At 48.5% G+C, this 10,009-nt stretch overlaps 1 protein-coding gene across 2 annotated transcripts; it reads right to left on the reverse strand.

Moving 5' to 3' along the window:
* Positions 1-4,915: 4,915 nt before the first annotated feature.
* On the reverse strand, positions 4,916-8,793 carry BCDIN3D (BCDIN3 domain containing RNA methyltransferase). 2 transcript variants are annotated; one of them, XM_072847410.1, is made up of 2 exons: positions 8,559-8,793; positions 4,916-6,341 (listed from the first exon to the last, which is right to left on the reverse strand). In XM_072847410.1, the coding sequence occupies exons 1-2, from the start codon at positions 8,748-8,750 to the stop codon at positions 5,733-5,735; spliced, it is 801 nt and encodes a 266-aa protein (XP_072703511.1). In that variant the 5' UTR covers positions 8,751-8,793; the 3' UTR covers positions 4,916-5,732. The 2 variants fall into 2 exon arrangements, 1 of the variants encoding a protein (XP_072703511.1); XR_012039793.1 differs by lacking the exon at positions 4,916-6,341 and adding an exon at positions 6,349-6,601 and having other exon boundaries at positions 8,559-8,694.
* Positions 8,794-10,009: the final 1,216 nt, after the last annotated feature.

Raw genomic sequence — 10,009 nt, forward strand, 5'->3', positions numbered from 1 at the left:
GAACAGCTCGCCCAAGTTCTGCAGCCAGCTGGTGACAAGCCTAAGAAAGGAACCCATACTTCCCAACCTAGAATGAAGGCCTTTTAGATTTGAGCACCTTCAGTTCTTGTCAGAGCATTATAAGCATATCCCAACCGCAGATCATGACCCCAAGCTTTCTTCTTCAAACTCAAGACCCCTTCAGAGTCCAAACCTAGTGGGTGACCCAGCTCTAAGGTAACAAGGACAATCCCACATAATTAAATCCAAGAAACTCAAGCTTGAGCTGATAAGAGAATTGGTGACAAGGCTTCTGCCCATAATACTCCAAGGGATTTTTGTGCAAAGGCCTGTGGGAAACCAAACCTCCCGCCCATGTTAACACAAGTGAATCTAATGAGAAAACTGAGGTGCCTGCAACAAAACCCTGAAGACTAAAGAAGGAGCCCAATGGCAGGACAAACTTCCCACACACCACATCTAGCTATCAACTTCTCCACTAGGTCAGAGGGACTGCATCTAAGCCTTGGAGACTCAAAGAGACCATTCTCACCTAGGCATCAAACTTAAGTGTACGTGGCTAAGCTGCATCCACTTCCATAACCAACAGGGCACAAGGAAGTGAATAGCTAATCTTTTTGATCCCCTCTGATCTCCCCTGACCTACCAAGCGCTCCTCATTTGCAACAAGGCCAAACAGGACCAGCCTTCAGCACATGTCCAGAGTGAACCTCAGACTCACACCTTGGATTTGCGGTTGCTTTTCCCACCAAGCGCCCCCGCCCCCGCCCCCCCCCCCAAGTCTGCCAAAAGGGCTCTGTTTCCTCACACCACCAGCTCAGCTGACAAATCAAAACTTTGCAAGAGAACTGGCTCACACCTGGTAGAGAAAAGACATCATGTGTTTGGTTTGTGGCTGTTCTTTTCTCAGGTTTCCACACTGCCAGAAACAGATGCCCATATTTCCATGGGTTGACACCTCTCACTTTTCTCCTTTAATTCCAGCAAAGTGCCAGGAAGAACAAGAATGAACTTGCCCTCAGCTGAGCAAAGGAAATGCGAAAATCTGCAGCTTCTGCCATACAAGCTTGTAGTGACAGGTTGCTGGGTTTCCAGCTAGAGGAAGCTGCTTATGGGAGCAGACATGTTGCTGCCAACTCTCAGTTCCTAAACTTGATTCCTCCACTTTAGGCCGATCACACATTCTGGGGAAAGTTGAATTAAACCATTTTTAAACCATGTCACCATTTAGAAATGCTGATGAACAGTGTCTGCAAGGCTGTCAATACATATATACGTAAGAAGGGAAGCAGACAGCAGGGAGATAGGTGCTTATAACAGTCATTTGCTCTGGCAGCTGTCAACATTAAACTGATAAAATTGCTGCTGTTGCACCACATTTACACACTAAACTTTTCCCCACTGAGTGCATCCCTTGTACTCATCCAGCACAAGAATCCAGGAAACAGTGAACTGTCTCTTAGCATAAGCAAGAGTTAAAGTTAAGAAAAATAAAAAAATAATAAAAAAGAACCTCTCATTGACTCCATCTAAATCTCGCTTCCTACAAAGGCTGGAAGCAACCGCAGAATTATCCGGAAACTGGAACCTCCAAGTTCTCAGCCCCAACTTTGATGCTAGCTTACGCACGACTAGATGCTTCACCTCTTCTGTCTAGATTTTTCCATCCAAGGAAGGGGGATAATTAGCTACAACTTGCTTCACAGCAGTGGCATGAGACTTAATTAGTCAGAGCACTTTGAAGGTATAGTACCTAATTAATATCTGAAGTGGCTGCAGTGATTATTATGAACAATGGCATAGCTCACAGCTGATGATACAGCTCAGCTCATCAGTATTTTTCATTCTCAAAAGTGCTGTGCAAACATACAGCCAATATTCCACATCAGAAATCTCCACAGTGGTGGGTGGTTATCAAGCTCATTTCATGGATGGAAAAACAGAGGCAAGGTCTGATGGAGCCCAGCAACAATCACAAACCACAGAGCATGGGAACTTTACAAGGCACTCGCATGGAAACTCCTCACTTGCTGCCGGGATGGAACAGGGCAGCAGTCTGACAGTCCCATCACAGTGCCCTGCAATATTTTGAGTCCGTTTGGAAACGCTCAGCTATACATGCTCTGTGCAGGTGTTGAATTTAGCAGGCTCCGGTAAGCAACCATAGGGTTGGAGCTTTAAGGGTAGGAAAGAGCAAGCAGGATCTCTTAACTAACTCTCCAATGCACAGGTGCGCACACACACAAATAGCGTGGCACATGAGTGAGCAAGGGCAGCTATGGGACCTACACATCAGCACAGCCCGATGCCATATGCTCCCAGCTGAGTAGTGGGAGCACAGCCCTCCCTCTACATACACAGGGAAGTTGCATCTCCCTCATTTTAGCAGCAGCAACCACCACCAGGTTGGCCCCATCCTTGGATCGTGGAGGAGATGAGCAAGCAGTACTTTCAGCACAGAGGCCTCTGTGCCTTCCCTTAACCCAGGTACCCTGAGCTCTACAAGGGTAACCACCCCCAGGACTCACACAAGCAAGGGGCATCTCCATTTCACCAGCTGTACGATGAACAATTACCAATCAACTTTGCAAAGTGCTCTCAGCAATAGGGAGCGGAAGCGTTGATTTTAACCCTCATCTTTACTTTCCTTCTGTCCTGCCTTCAGGAGACCTGAGAACACATTTTAGCCACATTGCAAAATGCAGAGAGAGTATAAAAAAAAAATTCTCCAGAGCCTTACATAAGCATTGCAGTTGAGATCCATAGGCTCTCTTCTATCACTGTGTCATGGAGCTGGGTTCCCACCTGTCTCATCTCCCGACAGCTTCGTGGAGAGCAGAAGCAGCAAGCTGAAAAGAAAAGGAAAGAGATTTTTTTTTTTTATCCTGTCTGCTAAAGGATTGACTCCATTTTGAGCTCCCTAGTATCCCAAGAACTGCAGAGAGATTTGTGTTGACATTATTTTGAGCTGTATTTGTGGCAATATCCAAAGGACGAGAAACAAAATACACTGCTGTGCCAAAGCCAAACAGAGCTAGTTTTCGAGCTCAGCCATTTCTGAGACAGTGGGACATATTAGCAATTTAATAGTACAGACTTGAGAAACAGATAGGAAGTCATCATACTGTTACATACACACCGGGCCGGTTTGCAGGTCTGTACATGGCCAGCATACAAAGGCTGGAAAAAAGAAAAAAACAACCCATAATCTTTCAACAAGCAGCAGCCCAAAAGGATCCCCTGGGCAGACACTGATCTATCACTCAGGGCATAAGGAACATAAAACAGGGTCTCTTTGAAGGGGAAGGTAATTCTAGATGGGTGCAGGGGATGCCGCCTGTATGTAACTCTTTGGGTTGTCTACCTTCCGAGCAACTCTTCATAAAATTTTTCACAGGCAAGCGTGTAAATCCCCAGAGGAAAATGAAAGGCAAGAAATCCTGTTCACTCCTTTAAACTTGAGCACTGAACAGATAAGTCCAAGTCTATTTTATAAATATTTCAAAGTTCAAAGAAAACAGCAACTAATTTTAACACAACCCAACAGAAACATCCCAAGGGGCAAGGCTGTAGGTTGCACGATACTCCAGTGCCACCAGCCGCGCAACATAGGAAACAGCAACTAAGCAGAACGAAAGGGGAGGCTGAGCTGCCTGGTAGCGTTGGGTGAGCCAACACCCCTCGAGTCAGTGGAGCTTACCCATAGATTACGATGAACGTCAGACAAGGTGCTTAATTACCAAAGTGGTAAGTGTTATATATTAATAAGCTGCAAGAGAGATCAGGCACTTGGGTGAACCCTCAGGAAAATACATGACAAATTGGTTCTCCCTTCACTCCCACAGGGACAGTAAAATCAGCCCAGACTTCAAAGTCGTCTTTAAGAAAATTAACAACCACCACCACCGGGGAAGGCACATTTGTTTGCAGCTGAGAAGGCAGAGGAGCTCTCAGGACTCCTGGTGGGAGTCCTAACTATTTTCTACATAGCAGAACACTGTGGAAGTTGCATTTATGTGAAGAGCCTCGAAGCCTTTCTGTGACGTTACTCAGTCCCTTTAAACACATGTACGTACACACACACTTTTTTCACAAGTTATGCATGGATCCCAGCAGCTTTTCATCCAGAAGGCTGTGGCCAGCCAGCCAGAACATTCACATACTTCACTCTTTCTTCTGAGCTCATTGCAGAGGAAATCAAAGCTTTCTTTTTTTTTTTTCTCCCCCCTTTCACTATCACTGCATGAGTAAATAACAAGGAAGTCCCAGTAAGGACATAAAGTAAAATGCAATCAAAGTTTCTCTCTGCCCCTGCACACAGGCTCACCTGGGCACGAGAACTGCTAGCCAAGAGCACCTCCTGGAGGGAACGTCCTCCTCTCCCCTCCTTCTCTAGTACCGAGCTCTCATGACACAACACGCTTACGGCACACGCCTGGGCTTCCCTCTCACTCTGCAGTAAGGACGCAGCTGAACCTAGAAATTTGTAAGAGTCATCAGTTATCTATTGCTGTGTGTCATAGTCTACTCAAGTGAGGTTTTTAATCTGTTTAGACAACACTGTAGAAGTGTGACTCCTACCTACTATCAAAGCTAACAAAACCACTATGTATGAACTAAAGCTAGTAGGGATATTAAAGCAAGAAAAATGAAGTTAAAATAAGACGTTTTGCTCAAGTTTTCTTTCTTCCTAGATTTTACTGGGAAAAAGAAAAGGCAGTGAAAGTTGTAATACTTTAACCTTAGCCAAACACACCTTCAAGCTTACCAAATCTCACTTGAGCCTGTAAATACAACGAAACTGTAAACTCAGTTACCTGGGACTGCTTAGGTGTTGAAAACAATGTGAACAAAAAGAAAGATTAAAAAACCCAACACAGTATTTACAATAAAATTATTTTTATTTCAAGGATATCATTACAAAAAGCACTCACTCTGTTACACACTTAAATGAATACACGCCCTACCATAGCAATCCCTCACTCCACAGAAAGATCACACCACTGTCAACCTCCAAAGCACACTCCAGGCAAGCCCCATCTGCAAAGGTGCATTGATCACAGCCTGACCAGTATCACAGAATCACAGAACGGTTTGGGTTGGAAGGGACCTTTAAAGCTCATCCAGTCCGACCCCCCTGCCATAAGCAGGGACATCTTCAACCAGATCAGGTTGCTCCGAGCTCTGTCCAGCCTGACCTTGAATGTTTCCAGGGATGGGGCATCCACCACCTCTCTGGGCAGCCTGTCAACCAGACGCCCTCTGCAGCGATCCAACTCACTTGTTCATAGCTGGTAAACCAGGTTATATGTTTTCCAAGAGCATTATATACAGAAAACATGACCAGAAGCAGAACAAACAGTGCACCACATGGGTCAACAGAAATATCTCCTTTCCTTGAAAAGCTCCAGAGAAAAAAAAAGGCATGTTCTCTCTTCTTCCAGGGAATATTCTTGGTACACATAGAAAGCACATATGTAGCAACTTTGATTTCAGAGCACTTTCTAGGAATTGCAATCTCCGAACCCACAGGGTAGGTTAAAACTGCCACCGCAGTTTGCAGATGGAGAGGAAAAAAAAAAAAAAAATCACACAGACATTACTTGCCTCAAAATCCCTAGGGAGGTCAAGGTCTGGTCCCAATAGGGATTTAGGAATTCCCAGATCTGACTCTGTAAACAGCAAGCACCTCCTTGCCTATAAATTCATGAATGCAAGAAGCAATTTGTCAGTCACTGTTCTGAAGACTCCCTGCCCTTGTGATTAGAGCCATTTGATTTAAAAAGCAAGAGACTTCTGTCCCAGCTGGTGCTCCCAAAGCAACACACCAGCTCCATAGCACAGTCCTTCGTTAAGATCTGGGTTATCCTCTCCACCATATCCCCATTGATAGCAAGAGATCGGAAGTGATCAAAGTCATTTCTGCCCAGCTTCCGCAGGCGGCGTGCCGCTGCCCTGTAGCACTTCCACGGCTGAGGTTCAATCAGCAGGTACTTGCACAGAGAGGAGAGGAAGGACAGGAACTCCATCAGGCCACTATCCCCATGATTCAGGTGGATCCACATGGTCACAGACATGCAAAAACCGATGTCAAAGGTGGAGCGGCCAAAACGGCCCAGGTAGGAGCTCAGGAATGGCTCCCTGGCACTGGAGTCCATGATGTCCAGGTTGGCAAAGGATATGGAGGCAGGAAAGGGGCTGCACTGCTGAGCCCTCTCAATCAACACTGGATCAATGTCACAGCACAGAAGGTTCAGATCCTTTCCAGCTGCAGGCTGGTCCAGGCTGCCTTCACTCTCCTGAAGGCCAAGGAGATGTCTGTACAGAGCCACACTTAGCTCCTGCAGAAAGGAAAACAACAGGGGTTCATAGGGTCTGCGCTGCTTCGTTAACACATCACCAAGCACACAGGATCCCACTCTCAGCAGCAAGGTACAAGCGCCAACTCAGAGCTTTCTCTTGAAGAAGTTCAGAACAATAAGCTCACCAACAATCTTCCTTTCTGTAGCAAAAAGCATCATGGTAGCCCTGACTACGGAAAGTCAACCAGAGACTGGAACTGAACCTGTACCACGCCATGCTTGGGGTTTTGCTCCAAAACCTATGGGAAAGATGAGTTTTAGTAACAGAAATCTTGCTGGATATCCCCATCCAACATGGGGGTGAAGGCTTCACTGGCTTCCCTAGGTGAGCCTCAGAGTTCCCTAGTGACACTTAGAGCTATTTGCCTAATTTAGATATAATTTCGAATGCCTAATTTAGAGTAATACATTTCTTCTTCTGCTAAAGTAAAAGACATTCCCCGACCATTAGATTGTAGCATAAGACAGTTAACGTGAGAGCTTTCCTTCGAATTTCCTTTCACAGAGTGCGCCACTAAGTGGAAAGCATATTAATCTTTCATTAAAGGCAATCCAATGAAGTTCCTGAATGACATCAGCTATGAGCGCGTAGCCCGCACAAGCAGGCAGACAGTGTCCTCTGGTGGTGAAAGTCTCTGCATCGCAAAAGAACTGGACTGAGAACATTTTTACCTGACCTGCTTCACAAGTTCACCTGAAATAGGATCTAGAATTGTCCTTTAGATAATGCCTTAGGCGGCCTTTCAAACCTTCTGGCAGGGGGCTGAGGGAAGAGAAGCCATGGAAACAGCAGTACTCTTGTCCCCAGTGAGAATGCAATTTCATTCTGAATGAATAATTATTTCTAAGTTAAAACATTGATAAAGTTTCCATCTGGGGGGAAAAAAAAAAAACCACCTTTAAACACAGTTAAATTAACTAGGTAAAGACAGAGAATGAACTTTAAAAATGGGAAATTCTACGAGATTCAGCAGCTCTCTCACAAGATCGTGTCACCAGGATTTTAGTTTCAAGAGCACGTGACCAGGATTTTAATTTCAAGTTCTGTCTCGTGGATAAATGATGTGCTACTACATGACACACAACAGATTATGGTTTCTACCTTCAGGCTTGTCCAGTTCCCCTGCTCTTAGGGCAGTCCTATAGCGGCTCTCCTGTACGTGGGACAGGCAGCAAGCCAGGGCACTGCAGGCTTAGGCCTCAGTGGGAAAGAGGACAGACCCACCAACTCAGCCTCCTAACCCAACTCTCAGCAACACAACCAGCTCCGTCCCACCCCTGCCTTCACCCCAACCTTCACCCTCCACAGGAGACCTGTGGAGGGGGCTTCCCACACACCAATGATCTCCTGACCCCCACCAATCTCATGCTGCACCAAGTCCTGCTTTCCCACTGTGCCTTTTACAAAGGCTCATTCCTGTCCCAGGCTGCTACCCCCACCCTAACCGTTCCAGCCTGTTTCATTCTTCCTCAGTCCCCCAGGTCAGTGCTCCCCCCAGCCTTCCCCACTGCTCCCCAAGACTCCAGGCCACTGCCCCCACCCAGTCTTCTCAGTCTGACCCATTCTTCCCCAGCATCCCATGGGAGTACCTCCCCCAACATTCCCTGTCTCCCCTCCAACACCCCAGGTTGCTGCCTGCCCCGGCCTCCCCACTCTGCCCCAATGCCCCCAACACTCCACACCACTCCCTCCCCACCTTTCTAATCTGCCTCCCAACGCTCCAAGCTCCCGTCTCCCCCAGTCTCCTCCGTTTGCCTCACTACCTCGAGTCACTGCCTTTCCCAGTCTTCCCAGTTTGCCCCACTGCCCCCCTCCCAGGCCCTTCATGCCTCCCACAGTCTTCTCAGTCTGCCCCACCACCCTAGACCAGTGCCTCATCCCCAGTCTTTTCCGTATGCTGGATTGTCCCCCAATACCCCAGACAAGTGCCTCCCCAGTCCGCCCCACTACCCCCAGTACCGCAGATCGGTGCCTCCCCCCGTCTTTCTCACAGCCTCCCAAAACCCCGGACCAGTACCTCCTCTCAATCCGTCTCACAGCCCGGCCAATACTCCAGACCAGTGTCTCCCCCCAAGTCTTTCCAGTCTTCCCCACAGCCCAGACCACCACCCCGGCGTTTCCCCTCACCCCAGAAACCCACAAGCCTGCTGCTCCGCGGCCTGCCCCTCCTGCTGCCCGCCGAGGCGCCCTCTTACCCCCGAGTTGCACCCCACATCGAGCCCCACCAGCGGGCGGGCCGCCGCGGGGAACAGACTCCGCAAGAGCCCGCCAGGCAGGAGGCTGACTCGCCCCTCGGGCGGGTGGAAGCGGGAATAGTTGGGGAAATTGCCGTAGGGAGCAGCGCCAGGCTCCAAGGCGGGAGATCCTTCACTCGTGGGCGCCGCCATTTTCGCCTCTGCCCCACGCGCGCCGGGCGGGGGCCGGGCTGGAGCAGAAGCGTTCCGGGGAAGAAAGGTTCCGGGGGGGCCATCGCGCATGCGCCTACCTGCATTGGGGCGAGGGGGGACCGGCGGCCTTGGTGGACTGATGGGGACAGGGACGGGGAGAAGGGACAACGCCACCCTCCCGCTGCCAACAGACCAGCACAGCCCCAGCCCCCTACCCCAGCCTTTCCGGATCCATTTGAGTGAACAGAAGAATTCTTAGAGATTTTGTGTAAAAACACACTGTCTGGGCCCTGTCACACCAGGGCAGGCTGAAGAGGGACGGTTCCAACCACCCAGGTGTCACCTTGGCCCTGCCACCTTTGCCCCAGCGTTGCCATGGCGACACTGCGGCCTAGCATGGGGGCGCAGGCCTTGGGGGGATCTTGGGGTCCCTCCCGCCCCCCAGCAGGGCCCTGGAGGAGCCGCCTCCCCCAAGGAATGGCCCACGTCCAAAAACTGGTGTCAAATAAAGCCAGAAGTTTTATCTGGCTTTCACTTGGTGCTGATATCAAAACCCACCTGAATCTGGGCAACCCAACCTTGGCCAGCGCTTTCCCCACTTATAAAAGCTTTTGCAAACTTTTATAAAAATGTTATTTAAACACACACACACACACACATATATATAAATAACATATAAATGTTATTTAAATCATATTTAAACATGCGGTTGCCCTGGGATTGCCCAGGCCCCCATAGGCAGGCAGCTAGCAGGAGGTTTTACAGCAGAAAAAAATGAAAGCTCGCAGTTAAAGGAGGGAACGAGTTGGCATGGGGAAGGTTTTAGGGTCAAGTTGACACAGGGAACCTGGATTTCATTTTATGCTGATTTTTTATCACAGTGTGAAGAGCAGAGGGCGCCAGGAGCTCAGAAATGCAGGTGAACAACTCCTGCCTGAATCAGGGCCCTTCTTGGATTTTGTTCTTGCCATGGAAGAAGCAAGCACAGATTAGCAGGGACCTCCCGCACCGTGGCAAGGCCTGTGGAGATTTGGCATCAATACTCTATCCTTCCTCGAAATACCTCAAGCACAGAAGGGAAGGAAGGCAGAAAGAAGTGCAAAAATAAATTTAAAATTCCCACTCCTCCAGGCAGTGGAATTCAGGTTTTTTGAGGTCTCCTCTGACTCTCTCTGGCTGTATTTAGGCCCCCCAAAATCCTGTCCTGTTTGCTATAGGCATGGGAAACAGCATGATTCCTTCCTCTTTCCAGCATCCTT

The sequence above is a fragment of the Ciconia boyciana genome, chromosome 27 (assembly GCF_034638445.1).
Source record: "Ciconia boyciana chromosome 27, ASM3463844v1, whole genome shotgun sequence".
In the NCBI taxonomy this organism is placed as follows: Eukaryota; Metazoa; Chordata; class Aves; order Ciconiiformes; family Ciconiidae; genus Ciconia; species Ciconia boyciana.

Coding starts and splice junctions, on each gene's coding strand:
- BCDIN3D (XM_072847410.1), bottom strand. CDS start 8,750: ATGGCGGCGCCCACGAGTGAAGGATCTCCCGCCTTGGAGCCTGGCGCT. Junction 6,342..8,558: donor ATGTGGGGTGCAACTCGGGG/GTAAGAGGGCGC, acceptor TCCTTTCTGCAG/GAGCTAAGTGTGGCTCTGTA.